General features: G+C 44.3%; 2 protein-coding genes across 2 annotated transcripts in view; one reads left to right on the top strand and one right to left on the bottom strand.

The window, feature by feature from the left end:
- The window catches only part of T265_02757 (hypothetical protein), a gene marked incomplete at both ends in the record, with an annotated part of 72,687 nt that extends 51,190 nt beyond the window's left edge, over window positions 1-21,497 (top strand). The window contains 6 exons of the mRNA XM_009167072.1: window positions 2,941-3,327; window positions 9,858-10,133; window positions 13,009-13,109; window positions 15,803-15,939; window positions 18,244-18,288; window positions 19,809-21,497. Of these exons, the coding sequence (XP_009165336.1) occupies window positions 2,941-3,327; window positions 9,858-10,133; window positions 13,009-13,109; window positions 15,803-15,939; window positions 18,244-18,288; window positions 19,809-19,935 (1,073 nt within the window). The remainder of the gene's footprint in view (window positions 1-2,940; window positions 3,328-9,857; window positions 10,134-13,008; window positions 13,110-15,802; window positions 15,940-18,243; window positions 18,289-19,808) is intronic.
- On the bottom strand, window positions 14,911-23,366 carry T265_02756 (hypothetical protein; the record flags this gene model as incomplete). The annotated part of the gene is made up of 3 exons (XM_009167071.1): window positions 14,911-15,081; window positions 17,750-17,863; window positions 23,304-23,366. The coding sequence occupies 3 exons, from the start codon at window positions 23,364-23,366 to the stop codon at window positions 14,911-14,913; spliced, it is 348 nt and encodes a 115-aa protein (XP_009165335.1).
- Between the last annotated feature and the right edge of the window lie 9 nt (window positions 23,367-23,375).

Below are 23,375 nucleotides of genomic sequence, written 5' to 3'. Positions count from 1 at the left end.
ATGATGATGATGATGATAATGATGAATTCATTCGGTGGTTATATCACCAATTTTGTGAGTAGAAGATCAGGGTTAGGGACTTTACTGAACAATACGTGGCATAAATTTGGATCAGCGTCGGTCATGTCAAACGCTAGTTGTCTGTGCTTTGGTAAGCGTTCCCGACAACCATGCACAGTGCGCCATCCTGTAGAAACTGAGATCAACCTTGGACAAGAAGCTCGGACGAACTGGTAAAGAATTGGCGGAACGGCCAAATAGCTCGTCCACACTATTCCTTTCACTCTGATTCACGTGAATAACGCAAGTTTTAAACGGCCTTTATAGCTCAGAGTGGTCTTTTTGACTACACATAAAGTGGTAAGTTCTGGCCAGAATAGATTTGCAACCCAAACACCAATCTGTGGTTTGCAGTAGCTCCGGCCATATTACGACCAACAAAGATCTGCAGTTTGGATAGAAGTGATCAGCAGACTCAACTTAACCCCACGGAAGTGAAACTTTAATACTAGGAGTTATGATGACAACTCACACGTCCAATCTTAGACTTGACTAATCAGGATAACGTGCAGCACAACTCATTGAGGTCGAGTGTTAGGACCATTCGGCGCGCGTCTGCCTAATTATTGATTGTTTCGCTCTTGATGAGATGTTCGAAACGCTGGGGGATCTAATTCCACTCTACGTGTTCTTTACCAAGTAATGGAAGTACCCACATCACAACACTTGAGTGAACATTTCTGCAAACCAAGTAAATTATTTCTCGAAAAAGTTTGGTGACGATCGGTAGATTTATTGCTGGGCAACGTTTCGCTTTTGACACAAAAGCTTCGTCAGGCCAAGTGACTAGGTTCCGAGGTTGGTGGAGATATAAGGCGCAAGGAAAACCAATGAGCTAAGTCAAGCCAAATCTCTGTTGGGTGTCGGTCGAGGGATTTTTTAGTGTGTTAGAGTGTCGGTGGTGAAACCTACATGTGTTTGGGTCCAACCTAGGGTCTAGTTCTTCTGGTTCGGTTCATTTGATGGTTCCTCTTGAACTTCGTTTGAACCTTCTGTTAGTCTGTGTGGGTGAGCTAGTGCTAAGAAAGTTGTGTAGGAGGGATGCTGTGACCTTTGGTCGGTTGGGGTTTCCACCCCTACCCCCCGGTTTTTTCTAATGATCCTAAGTGGATTGACAACCACACCGTCACGTGTCAACTCGGCTTATCTAAGACCGCTTTCCATACGCTCGCTAGCTCCACACCCTCGATTCTATTCACGCTGTGATGCTTAGTAATTTCCACCGCCTCGGCTATCAGCCGCTGTGGTGTGAATCGCAGTCCCCGTCTTGAAACTTCCACATTCTCCAGATCTGTTCTATGTCCCGTGTCTAAGGCATGTACCGCCATCGCTGAGTCTTTGAGCAGCGTTTGGTATTCTTCTGCATTCCTTGGTGGTTTGGTATTATTCTTCTTTTATGCTCACCGATTCTGGTGTGCAATTCCCCGGCAGTTTGTCCTATGCAAACCTTAGCGCAATCGTTACAGTTACTTTTATACACACAGTCCCTAGTCCTTCCAACCGGTGGACTGTGTTTTCCTGTCAATCACTGATCGTTATTGTGAACAATAGTCACTAGGTCTCAATGATAACACCTGACCCGTTTGATAAGTCCCAGTCAGCATAAAATGCTTTATAAGACTGAACACAAAATGCCACTATGAATGTCTTTTGACGGCAATGAATTTGTCTACCCGAGCAATCGGTTGTGTGACCTGCGGTGGGTCGTCAGGTGAGCGCGAATCAGTGACCTTGTCTCAATTATAAGATGGAATTTCATGCGTAACTGAAGGGAGAATGTCCACATGACAGAATTATTCTCGCCTCGAATAATGCCTGGACAAAATCATAGCAAGACTGATTCGAGGGACAGTAAAGATCAGAAGGGAAGCGGGGAGCGGAACTTGCAAAATGCTTGTGTCCGAACAGCCCGATTTGACAAGCAAAACTCAAAGGAATTTCAAATGTAGCTGGATAAGAGAATGAATATCTGGTCTAGGGAACCAAGCTTTCGTTCTTTATCAGCAGATTAATTTTTGGCCTTCTATTACGAAAAGGAGGAAATGAAAAGTCTAAAGTTTCGAGGAACGCAGGTACGGTTACCATCGAACGAGGAAACACAAATACTATTGTTGTCAAGACGGGTTACCCCAAAAACCTATTCTGACAAATATCTATCCGGCAAACTGAGAGTTAGTCAGGCTTCCTTGCCGGTTTCTAGGCATCATTCCATCCGTGCACGTATGCACAGCACTCACCGGAAAGTTAGTCAAAACCATATCATCTGACATCGTTGGTGCCCGTCAGTAGTCGGGAAGAAAGTAGCCCCAGATTGACCCATTCAGAAAAGGCGATTTCGATTGTGTACCACGCACATACATAGCAAAAGTTAAAATAACAAATTAGGGTCGGTTGCCTCCCAGTAACCTGCGGTTAAATAATATGTTTAGCTAATGTTTTCAGTTTGAGCGAATTTTTCCATTTCGAATACGAAAGAGCCAGAATAGAGTGCGGTAGATGAACAGGTGGTGATTCATTTAACTAATGTGAGTAGTAATGAGTAGTAGAAAGCTGTCTGGTGTTCCATGGAGTGATTTCTGTAATTTTAAAGATGTAGAATGGGGATTTGAGTAGTGACGATGGAAATTTCAAAGCGAGTAGTATCTTCTCATCGGATAGGTTGGAGATGGTGTTTAGAATATGTGACAAATTACATCATGTTTCACAGCGAGTGATGTTAAATGTTTTTTTCACTACTAGGTCAATTCAGCAATCGAAAAGTAAGATTTAGCTCTCAGTGAGTATTTCTACCCATTTGGTCATCAGCTGTTTTATTAACTATGAAGACTCTGTTAACTTAATCGCCGAAATTCGTCTGCTGCAATATTCTGCTTGTTTCAGATACAGGAGACGAAAGTGAGGTGGTACGGCATTACTTGATCGAAGGACTACCTACCAGCCCAAGTGTGATGTCTCAAGCGATTGGTGTACCAGCGGCTTCACTTGCGCCGTCCAATGTCCCAATGGGTCCAACCGCAATGAGTGTCACTCACGGTCCTGTCCGATTACGGGGCTGTTCAAATGAACCTATATTCACCAATCTGGTCAGTTTACTATATGAGCATGTCGTCCAACCGCTGGCGCTTCCATTCGCCCTTCGACTGCCGTTTAAATCTCCGGCACCGACTTCAAGCCTACCTTCATTGATTGCGCTTTCTACACGGTCAGGAGAACCGATGGACCGCGCCACTCGCCCCCACCGTCACCATACTGGGGGCCATCTGTCAGGTATGTTGTCCATATTTGTAACGTACCTGTTACCTTATGCTTACATATTTGAACCCGTCCCACCCCCGAACACTGAATGGCCATTGTCTTTATTAGGAGTGTCTAAAGTGAGCTGTGCAAACTGTATCCGTGATCCCAAAACATGCCATATTGGTTGTCGCCCGTACTCACCAGCAAGTCCTCGTTGCTATCTGCAGCTGAGCTACTCCTGAAGTTCCCCTTCCCACCTCGCTTCACTGATGAAACTTTTTCGGCAGCTTACCCATGAGTTCAGTCCTAAAGTGAGCGGCCAAACTGTATCCGTGATCCCAAACCATGCCATATTGGTTGTCGCCCGTACTCACCAGCAAGTCCTCGTTGCTATCTGCAGCTGAGCTACTCCTGAAGTTCTCCTTCCCACCTCGCCTCACTGATGAAACTTTTTCGGTAGCTTACCCATGAGTTGAGTCCAACTTTTAACACCTTCGAACGAAAGATCCATGCTTCGTGTAAAATATGCAAGCAACTCAGGTAACTCAAAATCTGTTTCAACTACTTGAATTCGGCGAATCTGAATGCCTTTATTGCTCGTGGTCAGAGGGAAACGGAACAACAAACTGCTTTGGCTTAGACATGAGACTGGCTTTCCATCCATGTGTTCTACTTTTCCCAAACGAGTGTCTATGGCCGGAATATGGTTACCGAATATGTCTCCCCTCGGCTTGTTCTCGCTCCCACTTCCGCATCTAAGGTAGCTGCTATGCTGGAGTTTTAAGTGGAGCTATATCTGTTGAAATGGGTAAAAGCCCGCGCGGCTTTATGGTAGCTTCTGGGAAGGCACCAAAGAAATCAGCTGGTGATCTTTGTGTCCGCTGTACCTCTCCACGCTCTGACACTACTACGGACGGTTCTTAGGATGCTTCGGATGGCTTAAAAAAGTGGAACAGACAATAATAATTCTGGCCGAAAGCTTCATCTCCGCATGATGCGTTTCCTGGATCCGTTTGGCCGAATGATCTTCCGCATACATATGAACCAGCCCCAAATGCGAAGCGGCCATATTGCCACCAGCCGTCGGTGGCGCGAATGGCCCACCGCTGTGTGCTTTCCGAAGTGTGGAGTGCCGAAAAACCGCGGACCTCGAATGAGAAGCGACTGCCCTTACAAGAGGGAATTCTCCAAAATGTCTACACTGAACATTCCCTGGGTTTCACATCGCCGGAGAAGATATCTATTGACCTCCCTATAATTCAAGGGGAGATTTCAAGACCACAAACATACTACTCTTTGAATGAATAGCGCTTTGGCTGACGTGAATTCCAGATGAACAACAATGCCTCGACACGTTACTTGTCAAGGTCCTCCTTCTCGATTCACCTGGTTGGCCACCCGATTCAAGAATTTTAATTGGTCAACAAAGAGTGTGTGCGTGTGTGCACTCCTTAAATGCGTTGTCAGTGAAGAAAAAATAATCATCGACAGACGCCACTGATAAGGAAGGTGTGAAATTCGGTGCAATACTATTACTGCCACTGCTAATAGTAGTTGTAAGCGACAAAATCGATAAGTCGAGCAACGAGCACCGAAGAGTGGATCCGAATTCAAAACGAAAGTGATCCCGACAAAATGTGCTTTACTGTATAGCAAAATATCAATAAATCAATTAATGTACAACAAACCTTGACAGTTATCGACCGGCAGTTAGACCCACGACAAACACGGAGACAAGTATCAAGCGTGAGAAACCAGTTCGAAAAGTGCCCAGAATGTCCATTTAAACAAGTGATAATACGGTTCATTTTAGGAACCAAGAACATGTTCATAGTTTGTGCAACGCAATGTTTTTATGGATGGGATAGAGATGGGGTGACGAAATAACATTCCAGCGGCTAAACAGAACCCATCTAAAACCTATTAGAACAGGAGCCATTAGATAGAATGATCGAGCAGCCTTTACAAGGCTTACCAGAGAACCGTCCAGTCAACAAAGATAAAGGTTAACTTGGCAGTCTGGCTAGGATATGATAGCATGCCAACATGTAACTGTGAAGACTGCCTGCAAAAGGAGCTGAAACGACAGTGCACTTTGAAAAACGAGATTCGACCAAGCAAGAAATCACGAATGATGGTAACGGACGCTATTCACCATGTTGAGAAAACCAAGCCGTTTGAGCGAAAGCGACAACCGGAACCTAAATTAAAATGTCCATTGAACTGAACTGCACGCCAGTCAACAAAGTGAGCTTTTTTTATAAAAAAAACTTTTGTACCACTTTCTGGCATACCGACGGTGCCACAAAGTATCGTTGTCCCTTCAGAAGCGAGCGATTTGCTGAAAAAGTCCCTTCCATTGTGGTATTTGACTTTGGGAATATGGCTGAATACTGAAACCGTCCTCTTTTAACATCTCCCGGCTAATCCAAGTAGAGATATACGTTTCTACTAGAATGCGAAATTCACGAGGCATTTCGCTGCTAAAGCAATGGATGTCCGGCTAGAATTCAACCCTATCTGAGTCTTGGCTGGTCGTCAATACAGTGCACATCGGTGTGATAACAGAGGCAAAGGAAGATGATTAGACGTGCTGCTCGATAAGTTTGGAAGTGATTGGGGTTTTCAGAAATGCCGGAAGCGGGACCTTCAGGGAGAACCCTGAAATAAAAGCAGTCCATGAAGTACCTCAGTAGGTGAAACTATCACTGGAAAGAACTTTCCCCATCTTCAATAACGAACGGCTCCCAGGCTGTTGAGTCAAACAGTTGGTGAGGTCGAACGCGCTAGCAGAACCATAAAGCAGTATAGATTGTACCGCCGCAGTGCCCTTGACAGACAGATTATTTTCGCGTCGTTACCATAGGTCTCAGATGTTGGCAAAAGCTACCCTGACCTTCCCGATTCGAGAGCTGTCATTCCTAAGGAACTGACAGACGTTTTCTCTTTACGGAGCGACTGTTTGGGCGAGAAACTAAAACCAGCCAATTAGAGTAACTTAATAATAGCGCCTGACTTCAAAAAAGCGCTTTTGGTGAATGTGGTGATCGTAGGGGTGAAAAGAACAAGCCCTTCGTTGCGGAGTTATTTATTAGGAAATGCCAACTGAACAGTGACAGACTATTGGACAGATGAGCAATCTCTCATATGCATCTTGTTTACAAAACTGAATATCCATCTTCTCCTTGAACGCGTCTTCCTGAACTTACCTGGACATTTACTGACTATTACTCGATTGCAAGCAAATGATTTTAGAGCGACTCCACAAATTCCGTAATAGATCTCACTTTTCAAGAGACGCGAAGCGGATTTACGAGAGAACATACTACTCGCATGCCCCCCATCAGTGGTATCACCGTTACACGGGTATCATCCTCAGCACCGTTGCAACGGCACTTCTAGCGCTGAATCCTAGAGGTTTGAGTGTAGTCAGCCCTAAGGATCAACAAGTGTGGCTACAGCCGAGGAGAGGTTGTGTACACCAGATATGCGCAGTAGTTCAAGTTGCAGAACAACCGACAACATATAAGTTGATTTTTTGTTGACAGATTCGTTCTTTCATATGCAATCGTGCAGCAACGTTTCCCGCAGACTTGTAAATAGAAAATGTTAAGTACTCGTGAGTGGCTGGTATGTGCAGGGGGCTTTGCCAAAGCAAACCCCGGCGTTCAACTCGCTACTGGCGAAGAACTTAACGAGCTGGAGAGTGCACACTTCACTCTTCTCATCTCCGAGAAGTGTGAAGACAGACTGATCTTGAGTTATCTCATTTTTTTTGAGTGGGTGTGATTTCGTGTTCCGGGACGTGTACACCACTTTCGGCTCAGAAAGAGGCACTTCAGTTTGTCGGGTGCCCTACGTAACTCAACCTTTGTCTCAGCTGAAACGGTTGGATGAGAAATCAGGTCAGTTCATGAATCCCAAAGGTCAGAATCTGCCTGCTAATTTGCGGAGATGTATCCATAGAGGAGAAAGTGGGACGTTCTCTGGTCACCGCTGATATGACCTGGTGTAACGGTGATACTACTGATAGGGAGGCACGTGAGTAGTATGTGTAGTCCGTGGAATTTCGCTCTGCGTCTTTTGGAAAGGGGAGATCTGTTGCGGAATTCGTGAAGTCACTTTGTAACATTTGCTTGGATTTGAGCGAGGGATGAGTGGGGTTAAGAATCTCCAGGAAAGTTCAAGAAGACGCGTTCAGGAGAAGACAGATGTCCAGTTTTTGTAAATGAGATGCAAATTAGAGTTTTGCTTCCCTGTCCAATGGTCTGCAATCGGTCAGTTGGCATTTTCTAATAAATAACTCCGCAATGAAGGCCTTCTTCCTTAATGATCTGATAGTCAAACGTGCTCGGTAATGTGGCGAACAAGCAACTTCAGGACTGAATGCAACATCACTGTTAGGTGATGTTCTGGTCATATTTTATACATGCTCATTAATCGTCTTCCAAGAGGAAACTGCGATTAAAGTGATTGGCTGCACCAGGACAAGGGTTCGAGTTTCCAAACAAGACCGATGTGCCAATCCGCTTATCGCGTAACTACCTACAATTAATGGAAGTTATCCAGCAGGTTGAAACTGTCAGTGGTGCTACCTGAGTCGGAATTTTCCATAGACGAGTCAATCAAGCGATAAAATCAGGACAGCACGAAGGCGTCTTTCAGAATCCTAGACTAACGGATCGCCTGACTTGGGCCTGTCCTTTCAGACGTGATAATTCCATCGCGGCCAGTGTGTGCTGCCAGAGTAGCGTTAATGTAATCGCCGCACATTTCAGATTTCCTGGGTTCAAATCTGGGATTCCGTGACTCCGGGCTCAATCAAGTAAAATGAAAGTCTCGTTTTTGAAAAAAATACACCCATTTTCAAATCATTTTGTTTTTCATGAGGTGGCCTATGTGCGGCACATTCAGTTGTAGAATATCATAAACGAGAGATTCAGTTGAGTCTCTCGTGAAAACGGAAACTCGGGGACTGCGCCTACCTGATGAGCCCGAAGCGGATGAGCGAAACCGGTCGTGGTCTGTCAACGAATTTTCAGCAACCTTTTGAGTAGTTTCCTTTACGAAACAGTCTCGTTTTACCGAACATAATTACTGATTTTTGTTAGTGTTCAACCTTTCTGCATGTTGTTTTTAATTCTCTTGATTGTTCAGCTCCGGATTGGTTTCCCTGTCGTTCACCTAATATTAGTATGCTACACTCCGACCAGTCATCAGCAGAAATGATCGAAACAGATGAACCGTGCTAAACGACCTGCGTCTATCCCTAGCTGTAAACGGTGAAATATCCCGATGAATAGTTGTCACATTTTGAACCGAATTCGGGTGGTGATTGGCTTGTCGCGTTATGTTGTAACGTGTTATTGTCATCGGAAGCCCTGTATCGATTCCTCCCTCTTGTGAAAAATGAGTCTCATCTGGGGTTTACCACTACCTTATGGTCATTCCACGAATGAACACGGTTTCCTTGTTTGACTGCACCCTCATAGTTTGCAGCTTATGAAAGGTAGCCTACTCTCTGCAAATCAGGGTTTTCAGGAACGCATTCTACCCACCTCTCTCCGTTAATCAGACCAGGTAGTCTATCCACGCCTTGAAGGTAATATCCCTCCTGAGCTGACCACAGCTATAATCGGTCGGTAACATACACACCACCCAGCAGTTTGCGCTGTCAGTACGATTAAACATTTTTGATAGGTTGTGTCAGTCTCTTTAGATGGGATGTCTTGTTGCTCCTGTCCTGATTCGCAAGTCAGTTTTACGATTCGGATCAGCCATCGTGGTCATTCGACAAACTATGGTACACGTTGGCAGTGCGGTTTTTCCAGTTAATGAATTCCGAAACTCCGTACTCATGAACTGCAACTCGTTGTGAGTTCAAAGTCCCTTGTCACATAAGCACAACTACTGTCGCCTTGGATGAAGACAGGTAACCTCGGATCCCCTCACACAAGTGCTGCGTTCTTAGACTTTCCAAACCATAGAATCCCTTTTGCGTCATTTCGTCCACCAGAGTGGTCAGATATGATAGAAAATGACCCAAATCGTTAAATATCCCATTTGATTTTGCTTGTGGGGTTGCCACGGGCCCGTTCGTGCTGATTTTCTCTTGGACAGTCGACTGTGAGCAAATTCTCATGTTCGTTCAATAGCCTGCCTGTTGGGATTTTATCTTCTTCAGAACAGCAATCGAAGAACCGCTCCAAATTTATCTTGTGTTGATCCAAGTTGTTGACATATATGTGCAGACTACGCCTGATAGCTTATCAAAGGCTTTAGTGAGTTTCCTCTGGACACCTCGAGGCCGAGTGGCAGATGCAGTCAATAAAAGTACTGAAAGATTGCGCGAAAGGTTGTCGAATAGCTAGACTTTTTATCCATTTGCCAATGTGCTGCTGAACTATCTATGTTTTTGTGGAATTGCACTCTGAGAGCAGTTTATCTAATATGACGACTGGGTAATACTCGTGTCCTATTAACCATGAAATTCATGTTTTGAATCGAGCCCCCGTTTGATTTCTCAGTAAGAAATTCATCTTTACTCCCGGTTATTGCAGAAGATAGTCCACGTGGCCCTGCGCAACGTGGTCAGCTGACCCGCCATCCATCGGACCCACTTCCTGGAGACGTATCAGTAGCAGCTGTTGGTTCCTACTACTCGTCCTCCCATGCTACTGGGCAACTTCCACCAGGACAGTATCCTTCCGGTCGCCAAGACGGATTGGCTCCACCCCATTCCAGAGGACCATTCTCCCAAGGGCGATCTCCACCATCTGCCTACGAGACTGAATTTGGTCCCATGCCATTTGGCGTACCCACCGGCAAGTGGCGAAGTACGTCCGATGTGTTTTCCTTTTCAAATAGCTTTTGAAACGTACATTGGATGTTTCTTCAAACTCCGTGGTTTTGCGAATTGAGGCAAACAAAACCGACGTGGAGGGAAATCCCCTGGAAAGAATACTGCGATATCTCGAAAATTGCGCCAAATGAAACCCATAGCGCGGCACTTTCAATTGAAGACTACCATAAACGAGAGTTTCACGTGAATCTCTCGTTAGTACCAATGCTTTGGCATTCATTATTTGTTATCATACCACTTGAAACATACATAGCTGTAAAATTTTGGCCACGTGATGTGATTTTTCAGAATGATCCTCCGCAGAATAATTTTTATTTTTGAGAGTAAATGGTGTTCTGTGAGCGAATATAACATGTCTGATACAGTTTGCCTGAAAGGTCAAAATATTGTCCTTGTAAGTTTTGGTAATCGGGCATAGTAAACTGAACCAGATTCACATTGAAAAATGGTCCCCCAACGAAAACCTGGCATAAAGATATCTGAATAAAGACCCGTGTATGGATAAATTGCACGGCATGTTCTCAAGTCACCACGAAACGGCAACTTTCTAGGAGAATGCGTGAGCACCTCTTACCGGAACACCATTAGACTCAACAGTTCAGTCAAAATCTCAACTGCGTCCCACTTAATTGACACCGGGCACGTGTTACATTCCGTGTCATTCGTTTCATGCCATTTGCCGTGTGCCCAATAGGCTGTCAGTATCGATCCAACGGTGTGACTTGACCACAGCCTAGGCAGTCGTCATAGCGAAACCCGGCATTGCCCTGCCAAAACCTTTTCGTACGACCGCCGAGTCTGCCTTGGTCACGTGACACGAATCAGCTGACCAAGTCACTCAACGGCCCTCTAGACTGTCTCACAGCATCCAATTGGATGCGACGTAGAAAAGCAGACAACTCACCTTTGGTGTCTGCTCGTTTCCACCACTTCACTAATAAATCTTCGCTGTGTATCCCATTTTTACTCCTATTTGAACCAATATATATGTATCGACCTGATGACGAGATCCCGAATGCAATGTTGGTCACGTTGTTCTTGTTCAAACCACGGGGATATTCGAGCGGCTAAGAAGAAGGGCTTGCATTAACCAGCCAGCAACACGGTGCATATCAAATTCCGGACGTTCCAAAATGGAACAAGAACGACTTGTCTAATCGTAATGTTACCGAGTTGTTCCAGGTCCGGGGAACTTCAAGCTCGCTAAATACATTTTTGCTTGCACCTGGTGTGCGTGACATCAAGCATGTCAACACAAACTGGACGACGGCCGGTGGTTGATTGGGGACACTACTGTTATCAGGTTGTAAAAATCCACAGCACCGTGTCCAGACGTGAGCGACAAATCGGGTATCAAGCCGTACAGAAAGAATGAAATACAACTGTCTTCCTGTCTTACTGAATTTCGGTATTTCGTACGCGCCGACGACACAAGAGTGGCCAAACAGCCAGTTCACTACTGACAAAAGCATGTTCTTATGAGTAGTCAACGTCACTCGTGCTTAAACTGAAGACGAATGATAGCAGAGCCTTCTAAGATGGACTGATTGTTTGTTGAACAGAGCCCACTATTGAGCAACGCACTCAACTAAACGGATCTTCGAAATCTCCGTATGTTCATCAAACGACAGCCTGTGAAATCGGACTTTGGTCTAACATAAAGCAGAAAATAACATATCAAAAGGGTGAAGTGATTAGTTGGTATGAACCCATACCCAAAATTGGCCGGTGAAGAACTTTGTCACAGCGATTTAGCTTCTTGTATACTGAACTTGGTTCAACTGATTATGGTGTGTAGTGTGGGTGAATCCACAATAAGGCTATTAGAAAACGAGTGTTTGGTTGTGAAATAGGTACTTCTGACGAATAATGTGTCCAACAGGCAAAGAAACGGTGGTTAGGCCAAGTGCTGCGCATGTCTGGCGAGCGTTAGCCTAAAACAGAGGGATAGTCAACCTCTGACCTGGCAGAGAAACGTTAAAGATATTGCGAAAAGTTCAGGTGCTTTTAGTTCTATTTGCCATCAGGGATTTGATCCTCGTGATTCCCACTGTGCATGGTTAAAGATGCTGCTAGTCGATGTCAGTGACGTTCTTGTTGTCAGTTTCTATCTAGATTGCCCGCAACCGTTTCTGGAGGTGTGGACCCTAAGTTTCTACTTTTATTCTTTTGGTTGCAATAAGTCTTTCAAATAAATCATGGGTTTATGGCAACGAAGTATCGGTTTTGGACATCGATGTTAAGTCGTTGATGATGATGAGGGTGGTGGCGAGCAGCTAGACTACTGTTTTCAGAAACATTTGTCTTTAATATTCAGGTAACGGTAGAGGCAACGAGAACTTTGTCCGGATGTTCCTGAAGACGTATTGAATTGCTCAGTCACCTTGTTCATCTTCACTCCAAACCTCTTTTCGCTTTGTATCATTCATAGTCAAGACATTCATACCTCAGAATAGAGAACCGATCTTTGAGCTCAAATTAGGTGAGATATCGAGAAATACACTCATTTGTAAAACAATTTGGTTTTCACGGGAGACTCAACTGAATCTCTGGTTTATGATATTCTACAACTGAATGTGCTGCACACAGGCCGCCTCATGTTTCAGTTGGCCCAATAATCGAGATATCGTAGTAAATTTTCATAAAGGAAACTAATCACAAGGTTGCTGTAGACTCTTCGACAGGTTGATGAAAGCTCGGGGACTGCACCTACGTAATGAGCTCCAAGCGGAAGGGCGGTCGTGGTCTGTCCAAGAGTTTTCAGCAACCTTGTGAATAGGTAAGATACCCTTGATTAATTTTTCATTCGTCTGAATTATCCTCCATTCGTTACCTCGTCTTTTGCTCAGCATTCACGTCAATCTACCTGGGAAGTATTGACACGGAGAATCTGACCGGTTCATCAGCTATCCGCAAGGCTGTAGATGTGCTTCTGGAGAATTCTGCTCAGGTAAGTTATGTTACTGTTTCATTTAATACAACTGGAGGTACCATCGCCCAGGTGGCCAGTCCTTCTGCTATGGATGACGCTACTGAAAATGGGTACAGAATTTCCCTCCTGCAAATCACTTTGTTCGATGACCTCGTTTAATATTTTCACCCCATATCGAAACTCCCCCGACTAAAAGAAGGGCCTTCAATAAGGTACTGGGGAATGGTGGCTCTACTCCTCGTCAACAGGAGCTACTTCTGAAGACATTCACGAGGTTAGCGTCAACACGGTCGTTTAGAGAAGTACTATTGAAATATCGGATCTAGTTTTAAAGTTTACTTTGGTTGTGCATAACCGACAGAGACGCTCAATTTTGACTTTCGGACATAACTGTAATGTGTTTTAAGACGTAGTGCGGCGTTCTGGTTTGTCGGTTCCCGGTTTATTTGATCTTGTTTAACTCGAGAACACGTCAGAACAGTGACGTTTCGCATCGTCCGGAGAATGTGTAGCCTTTTGGATACGATCAGCATAGAATAGACATCCTTACAGATCAATGGCCTGACGAACCGATGGACAACGGTTGGTAGGCTTCACCGAAGCCGTTTTGGCTTGCACGTCCAACTACCCAAATCGATTATGACAACTTAGATGGCGAAAAATAGTAAACGGTGTCCGTTTCTACTATATTTTGATAAATTTTGGGTGAACCCAGACCAGTGGGGTGGGTGTGTTTTAGCAGTGCGTTACTGTTGAGGTTTGACCTCTAGCCACTGCGTCAACTATGGTGTGCTGGAAATCCCAGTCGGTAGACTCCATTTATACGTTTGGTGCAGTTTGGTCGGGTGTTGATCCGTTCCACGTGTGACTTGATTCCTGACTGGACTGTACGTCGGCCACCGAAGTCGATTTGAGGGCTTGATTCAAGGCCTGCGGTGCAATGGCTGATTNTTTTTTTAAACTCAGTTGGATTTCTTGTGGGGGAAAACGAGCATGTTGCTTGTGTTCCGTGATTCGCCTGTCTGGCCTGTTTATCTGGCCGTCCTCTAAGCATGGAGTGCGAGTAAGTCAGTGTTGTCAGAACGACGGATCTTCACAGAACATTGATCAGCCATTGTCAACTGGGAGCGTAATTCACAAAGATGTAGTTAACAGAATAGCCAATAAGATACGGGGCGAACAACTCGTCAATGGTATTGCCTGCTGGGGTTGTTGTTGAAAAGTTCCACGGATGGTGTTAGGAGATTTTGGAGTTTTTATTGGAGAAGCCAATCTGAGTTGAAAAGCCAAGAAACAGTTTGTAGCCGTTTCACTCCTATTGAGAACAATCCACGGTGTGTATCGCGAGGAAATTCAGGGAGTTTCGAGCTCGAAAAATGCTGATCAGTAGCTTGAGAACGTAACCCTTTCCTCCGTGACTTACTGATTAGAAGTATAGCGAGTGAACCATACTACTGATGAGTCCATTGTGGTCGAACAGTTTAGTGGTCACGTGCTCGAAACTCCTGACTGGAGTTTCATAAGACGCTCACTGCTTCTCGGCTTCTCAGCAAAGATTGGCCTCACTTAAAGGAAGGAATCCCCATTGAAAGTTTTACATTTGGCCGACAAAAGATACATGCGATGAACTTGTATTTGTTAGTGATTGGGAGAGGAACTTGCAGATTAGATTTTTAGTCTGTTTGACTGTCTCAGCCCGGGCCTAAATGTGACAAACTTGTAAACAAAACATGTTGTCTTCATAAAGGAAACTACTCACAAGGTTGCTGAAAACTCTTCGACAGACCACGACCGGTTTCGCCCTTCCGCTTGGGGCTCATTAGGTAGGCGCAGTCCTCGAGTTTTCGTCAACCTGTCGAACAGTCTTCAGCAACTTTGTGAGTAGTTTCCTGTATGAAAATATACTACGATATCTCGAATATTGGGCCAACTGAAACATGAGGCGGCCTGTGTGCAGCACATTCAGTTGTAGAATATCATAAACAGTGGTCTAAATCTGCAAAAAATACAGCCGAATCAGACCACAGTAGTTGACGGTACAATCACGTCCAGAATGACATAGTCTAGCTGTTGCGATTGGGACTCGCTTTTATAAGGGTAGTCGCCAAGTAGATGATCCTCACACAGGAACTCAAGATGCAATCAGTTGCCACAAACAAGTTGACCAAAATCATTGCAAACCAATGGACTGAAAAACCGATGGACAACGGTTGGTAGACTTCACCGAAGCAGTTTTGGCTTGCACATCCAACTACCCAAATCAAGTAGGACAACTTAGATGACGAAAAATAGTAAACGGTGTCCGTTTCTACTATATTTTGATAAATTTTGGACGAACCCATTTTCTGCACAACAACAACCAGGTGAATCAACAGGGTGCTGACAAGTAGACTGCATGGGCGTGGTGTGAGCTCACTATTATCCTGAATTGATTACTCGCGAACGACTAATTTTGCTTAAGGATCCCGAAAAGTCGTTTATCGGCCTACGAAATACGTCTGAACAACTGAAAAAAAGTATTGATTTTGAATAAATCTAACTCGAAACGACTAGTTCCATAATAGTTGAAATTTTGGAGGTTTGTCTTCTACGAAGATACTGTGGGATCATTATTCCTCTACTGTTGTTTCCCAAGGTTTCTAATGGTGCTCCTAGAAATCTACCCATCGCACCCACTATTGATGTTATTTATTCATCTGTGTCATTTGTAGGTGAAACAAACCGAAGTGACAATCAAAGTAACTCAAGACGGCCTGACGGTGACGGACAACTGGAGAAAGCTTTTCTTCCGTCGCCACTATCCCTTGTTTTCTGTGTCCTACTGTGCGATCGATCCGGCACAGCGGTGGTAAGCGACACATGCAAACTAATCAATTCAAAGTAAACTTGAAATGATTAGTTCGTGAACAATTCTCGCTAAAATAGGAAGAAATATATTTGTCCCAATGTCATTCGCCTTGCTCTTTCAGAGAAAATGAGGAAATGTAGAACTTCTGTTATTGTGATGTGTTTTGCTGTTTCAAGACCCGATACCTCCTCCATCTTGACACAAGTCCGGGTCCATACTTCCCCACACCTTGCTTATTTCCAAAAAGAGAATGCACTTTATAAAAGCCCACAGTAATTTTTTCAATTTGGAGGTCAACTAGAACGACCGAAAAACGATTTTGCGTTGGTTTCTCCTCGACTGAGCAACAACTCCAAGCAGATTGGAAGTATCGGGTTCTTTAGATCATTGCAATCAACAGCTTATGCACCTCACAAAAAACATGCAAGGCAGTTCAGTAAAGTTAGGTTAACTTTTGGTTGATCAGATGCTAGTTGATCTGTTCACCTAGCTTGGCAGTTGGTTTGCAAAATTTCCTCACCAATCGGGGAAACATCATCAGTCCGCAGTCGAGTGGGTGCTTCCTCCGTGCCTAACTGTTAGTTTTTGGAGAGCATCCAGTATGCTGTCATGCAACTGGCTACTTGGTATATACCTTTCTTGTAGTATTATTGGTCCGGTCTAAATTCGTGATGTGTTGTGGTCTGTATGTCTCGTATTCCATTGGTTGGTTAGGCGGCTGTTTCGGGGTGTTTGAGGTCTATTTTCGGTTGGTCCGTTCACGGTTTGTGTTGCGTTGTGGACTTCCCTCCTCACAGTTTTTGGATAAATCAATAAGTCACTTATAATCAGAAGCACAATTGGTTAGGAAGACCGAATGCAGCTGAGTAGCTATTATCCTTATTCTGATCGATGCATGTGAATTTCGAGCAGTAACCAGAGAAATAAGTTGAATGCATTCACGTGGAATGCACGTGAATACGGGGAAGTTTAACCCAAAAGCCAATGAGTAAACTTATTATTGTTGCCAAATAAACTGAATATGAGCCAAACCTGTGTTATCCTGCCACTTTCGACGAATGAACGTTCTGCAACTCACGGGCTGCGAACGAGTTATTACACGCTAGTAGATCAGAGAACGTCTTCACGGAGCGCACTAGTTCTGTCGTCAGAAATCCCCTCCCTACAATATTTATATCAGTAAATCAGTGTACAGCGCTGTGTAAAAGGTATGTATTTCCCTTTTATGGGAAAATCCTTTTCATCGCGCTGTTTGTGTAGGTGAAAGCCATGACCCGTGGCTCAATGGCTTAGCTGGTTGAGCACATGCAGTTTTATATTCTTCATGGTTCACTAGATACTACTTATGTGTAGGTCTGAAGATTGGGTCACGTTATGTACTGAAACCACGTTGGATTGTCACCTAATCTAGTCGTCCAAGTAAAGATGGTACGCTATCAATGGTCAGCATTTTGTTCTCAGGTGTGATCACTGGCAAGCTTTGCTTTTGTCCAACCCATGACTTTAGAGAGTCGCAGTGTAACTTGAGAACAACTCTAGCATCGTCCGGCTGACCTCTCGATGTGTGGTGCTAAAGGGAGTCACGTATGTGAAATTTGGAACCACTGGCCACATCCAATTAAACAGCCCTAACCGCTGATGGCAGTAAAAACTATCCGTCATAAACACCAGACGAAACCGAAATAAGAAGCTATACGGTAGTGGTTTCGGAGATTAGTGTATTCAAAAACCACTTTTTACGAAAAGTAAGGGTCAGAGAATGAGGGTGGAAAGCACCTCGATACAGATAGCCTTTGAATGCTATACAAACACGCGCAGGCAAGGAAGAAGTACCCACCAAACTGCGCACTGATGATGTCTCCTCGTGTGTTGACGAAACGTTTGCAAGCCGATGGCCAAGCTCGGCGAACAGATCAACAGCCATCTGATCAACAACCAATAAACTCACCCGAGCTACCAATATTTCAACAAATTACCATCTCGAACAGAGTGCTTTTTGTTGTTCGAGCCTCTGCAGGTATGTGCATGTATGTGTACAGACCAATTCAGATATATGGTCTATCATGTGCGCATAATCCATTAGGTAGAACACAGCGAGAGATAGGGCGCTTTATTACAATTAACGTAGGGCGGATTTATGTGAACCAACAAACGAAAGAATCGATGTCACGAACGAATCTACCTTACTGGTAGGGTTTATTTTGCCAGGAACTGTTCGGGCCGCTATGAGGTTTTCGCTCCTGGTGAATACGTAGTTCCCATTCGTCCGTCCGCATTCTCACAGAGATGCACTATTTTTTTCAGCTGGGAGTCGCAGGAACTCAGAGCAATGGGCTTCAAAGCATCTAGGTAAGTTGGTTTCTCCTACCAACTGGTTTCCGTCAAGATGTCCTTTTCGGTCTACCACAACGCTGTTTTTATATTTAGGGTAATGAGAGGAATAGGCGTGCTGATATACTGTTAAATTCTTGTCAGACCTACTTAAAATGGGCACAATGCGAGCGGTGGGTGATCCCACATGTCTTGTGTTTGTGCCCCCTTGTTTTTCAGTGTAAATTCAATGTGGGTGATAAGTGGGGGCCTGAGCTTAACTGCGAATCGCTTCTCGCCAAATTACTTACTCGCTGTCACAGTGCAAGCGATAACCCAGCGCAACTAAACCTCAGACCAAGATCGGAATCAACAGACTACCGATTCAGAAAGGTAACCAAACAGATCAGGAGGTAATAACTACTGCCGAAGCGAATAGACACCAACTTCGAGGACGCGAATAACAGCGGACCACGGTGCCCATTATCCGCACAATGTTCTCAGCTGCAAAACCTTTGAAAGTGGAGTGGGACTTTCTACGTCAAAATGTTGCAGTTTGTTGCGTACGCTGGTGTCGCAAATTAGTTGGTCTCAGTCGTTGACGGTCTGTCTTCACTCGCGGACTCTTTTTAAAGTGGCTTAGGTTGTTTTTAGGGCAGAAGGTTTCGAACGTCAATCGCAAGCCGCTTCGGTATCCATTGTGACCTTTTTATATTAAAATTCGGTGATAACTAACGAATTGCAGTGGTCTAACTGGAAGTGGGAGTGTAAATGTGTAAGTAACGCAAGTAAGAACTTCGTTAATAGGTCTGCTTTCAGTGACAGTGGGTCAAATATCTGCTTTGAAATCGCACAACTTCTACAAGAGCCAGCACTTCGTTACTAGTTCTAACAGAAGGCCCCGTGAATTACTAAATCATCGGACTCCATTACATATAGGTTGGGTCATAATCTGTCTGTTTGGAAGTTAACTGGATTGTAATTGAGAAGGATACCTGTGAAGGCGGAATGGATCACGTGACAAGCTAACCAACAAAACAGCTGATCTGGTTCGTTGAGTGCAAAATGTCAGCATCCTTCAATCGCAGGATTCCAGGACCGATCTCTTAAGAACTAGATGGAGAAAGTACTGCATGATCGGTATTTGGGAAGCATCTACACTTGACGCAGCTTTTATCTCTTCTGATTGCATGTGGACCTTGAGCGAATTAACCTCGGGGATGTCTACGCACCAAACTGAAACACTGGCCAAACAGTGTTACGACTAAAACGAAAAAAAGCATAAATCGTTATTCTTAGATCTCTCTAAACCCATCCCATTACAGTCTACATGACTAGTCACAGATCTTTGACGTATTAAATTGAACCTTTTCATACCTATTACCGTGTTTTTTAAAACCCAACGCGATGATTCTGTTTCATAGTCTTGCGTGTTGCTCTCTTCTAATTCATTGCTACGACAGACGAATAGCAGTGACCAGTTGAAACCGGTACTCTTATTTTCGGCGTCGCCAACGGAACTTCTAACCCTGATCTTGCACATTTTTTCCTTGTTCCAGGATTTTCGGATTTGTTGCCAGAAAGCAAAACACTCGAGAAAACATGTGTCACGTGTTTTGTGATACGCCGGACTGTAGCTGCAGTACCATCACGGAATACATAATGTATCGCTTGAACGATTACTGATGTCAAACTGGACTGAGATCCCTTGTGAAGCGTTCCCAGTGATATCCTGCAGATCAATATTGGTCAGATTGCGAATCGACAAATTTCGTTGTCCATCAGAAGGAACTCCAAAGCCCACGGCACAATCATTGTATCTATAATGCTGGATTCTCCACCGTCTTTCGTTTGAATGAATCACCACGATGTGAATACATAAGTTCAGTCTTCCCGATATTTTCTCCATTCGCGAAGCGGAATGGTTCCGCTGGCACCGTTTCCCAGAGAGAAATTAATCGATAATGTTAATAATAGCGCCGGCCCACTACCGTCGCCACACAAAGTGCAAAAATTGCGTAGCCCAGTTAAGTCGCTTTCCAGAAGAAAAAACCTCTTGATCATACATGACAAACAAACCTTAGGACCAACCTATATTTTACCGTTCCGTCTGATTTTTACCACCACAGCTATCAATACTTCCTTGTTTTCTTTGAACTATGCATACCTCGATCTTCGACAGTATTTGTGCAATCAACGAATTCCCTATAGCGATACACACGAACGCACTCGCTCACAAATGCACTTTCTCATCCTTGAAAGAGTCGGTTTTTTACAGACTATGTACAGCTTCCTGGTGTACGGTGGACCAAACAGTACAATTGAACAGAATCTGTTATCATCTCCTATCCGTTTGGATCACGTTAAATTTGGTGTTCACACGGATAACTTTCGACAGAGAGAGAGAGCCCTGATCGTTCGAATAAATCTCATAACTTGAGAAACCTTCAGTTATACTCTGGCCCAATTCTTATTTTCCCACAAAAAGTAGGTGTCACAGACAGTGAATGTACCTTGAATATCCTGTGATAAATTGGACATTCTCTATGACCAGTCCTTGTTGTATTGATTTACTGCGAAGCAGATTAGTTCAGCATCGTCAATAACGAGAACAACGGGACCCCCTGACCGTATTTATGCCGAACGTATCCGGCCACTGTGAAAACCGCGATCGATTGGAATCGATCTATGTTGACCAGTGTTTGTATCCCGGGACCTGACTCGTATTCATTTTGCACACCTATTTCCGATCATCAACAGAGACGCGTCTTCTATGCCTTGGAATTGCAGACGTTGTGATTGATATTTCCCTTTGGTCCCGAGTGTACCTCATTCGCAACTCATTTGCTCTGGTTTCTCGATGGAAGATCTTCTTTCTTCCCCAGTGTCGATCTGTTCACTTGCAAACAACCAGCAATATTTTTTCAGTCTGGCTGTTCGCCTCAACCACTTTCGCATGTGCATGCTTTAATCGGATGGGGTCAAACGGAATGTGACCACCGGACGGAGACGTTCAAGGACAATCAATATATACTCCGGCTTTTAAATGCTCGCGTCCGATCCTGTGCTTATGCCTCAAGACAAAGCTGGTGCCGGTAGCTTAGGTATACGCACAAATTTATACTTCCAATCTCTAGTAACTCTTCAAATTATCGATTTTTGTGTTAATATCATGTGCATCTATATGCAGCCGCATACATGATATATACATATTCACTATTCCACTTGATCTTATAAGAATAAAGCGGTTTTTTCAATTGAGTTCACGTATGAGTGTGCCAGGGCATGGGTTGGAAAACGGCCTTTGGGAGGTTTGGTGGAGACTGAGTAAGGGGAATGATACTGGTTTTACATGTTTTTATTGGGTGAGTAACAACCGATGCAGATCAGACCTCTGAGTGGATTTTTCTTTGAGAGCTCAGGAAGCTGCTTCATTTTAGCTACAAAGCACAGTGAACGATGGGTCAACTGTGCCCAGTTTGAGGCCCTTTGAAGCGTGCTGGTCACTCAGATTGACTCAGTAGAATTGTATTTTATACACGATCAGGACTTCTTCGGCGCAAAACCATACGACGCGCGCATTTAAGTTGGGTGTGCGCAAAACCCAGGGAATTCCCACCCCGAAAGTTCACAAACTTACAAGGAGACCCAATACAGAGGGTGTTTTAAGGTGACAGCTGGTTAGATGACCCGCAAAGTCTAGCCACGTGAAACTGTCGTTGTAGGGAATGTAAAGCGCCTTAAGTGGGGTTTGTGGAAAACCTTCCGGAAGTGCAGTCCCACACTCAAAAAAGCCAGTATTCTCATCCTTGCTAAATAAAAACACACAAGAGCATTGGTCTCCGTAATAACCATAAGCCGACACGAACGTGGAAATGAGAAACAGAAACTTTGGAGGATAAAAGCTTGGACAAAAGTCGTTGTATGAGGAGATTACTCTTATTTGGAGCTGCGATTACTTGAAAAAAGTGAACGTCAGTAACATCCATGCTAAACAACAACTGCCGATCACTAAGGCCTTGAAAGCAGATAAGTATAGTCTATTTGCCTATCGCAGTGATGTGCCAAAAGTTTTCCGGTTCAAGGTTACTGACAATGAATGAAAGGTCAAACGCGAAAAACAAGGGAAGGTTGTTGACATCATCATATGGTCTATTTGCCTATCGCAGTAATGTGCCAAAAGTTTCCCAGTTCAAGGTTTCTTACATTGAAGGAAAGGTCAAACGCGGAAAACAAGGGAAGGTTGTTGACATCATCATCATAACCATCATCATCATCATCATCATCATCATCATCAATCATCTTATTCGACCGAACAAACTGCGTCATTGTTTAACAGTGGTTATGGCTGTGACAGTTTTGTCTACCGATCACATGAGGCTGTGGGAGTGGAGAGCTATGTACTGCAGGCAGTAGTGGCCTGAATGAGGGGGCGTGTTAGTGGGGTGCGGCTTACAAGCGAAGCATTCTAAGAAACTCGTACCACGTGGGTGTCTGGCTAACAGGACGCAAGTAATCTCTGCTTCAGAAGGAATCTAGTGCCAAAGGCACAAATATTGCAAAGTTTCCCCCATCAGAAGGTTGCTAAAGAGGCAAACTAAGCAAACCAAACTCGATTGGGGACGAAACGCTTGCCAACTGACTCCGAGGCTCGGCGAACAGACCGATGAAGAAACCAAAACAGTCACTTCCGGTGTAAATACTCCAAAGTGACCTCTCAGCTAGAGGTCAAAATTTCTTGGTAAGAGGGGGCAAACAAATTAACTGTGATTTGCAAAATGCGACGGTATACTTACACAGCATACACAGTAGCGAGATACACTCATTTGCCAACAAATATGGTTCTGCGGAACACTCGTCTGGAACCCAGCTGAATCACTCGTTTATGACGTTTTCAAGCAAATGAATGTGCTGCACCAGGCAGCCTCATACTTCAGTGGGTACGATATTTGAGATATTGCGACAGAAGCAATACGGTACTCATAAGGTTATATTGCGACGAAGCAATACGGTACGCATACGGTTGCTGAAAATTCTTCAACAGCCCAACAAACCGAATAGATCCGCAAATGAGTGTATTTCTCGAAAACCGTCCAATTTGGGTTCAAGTAGAACATAAGGTTGAC

The sequence above is a fragment of the Opisthorchis viverrini genome (assembly GCF_000715545.1).
Source record: "Opisthorchis viverrini unplaced genomic scaffold opera_v5_35, whole genome shotgun sequence".
NCBI classification, from domain to species: Eukaryota; Metazoa; Platyhelminthes; class Trematoda; order Opisthorchiida; family Opisthorchiidae; genus Opisthorchis; species Opisthorchis viverrini.
This window is presented reverse-complemented; position numbering and strand designations above follow the sequence as displayed.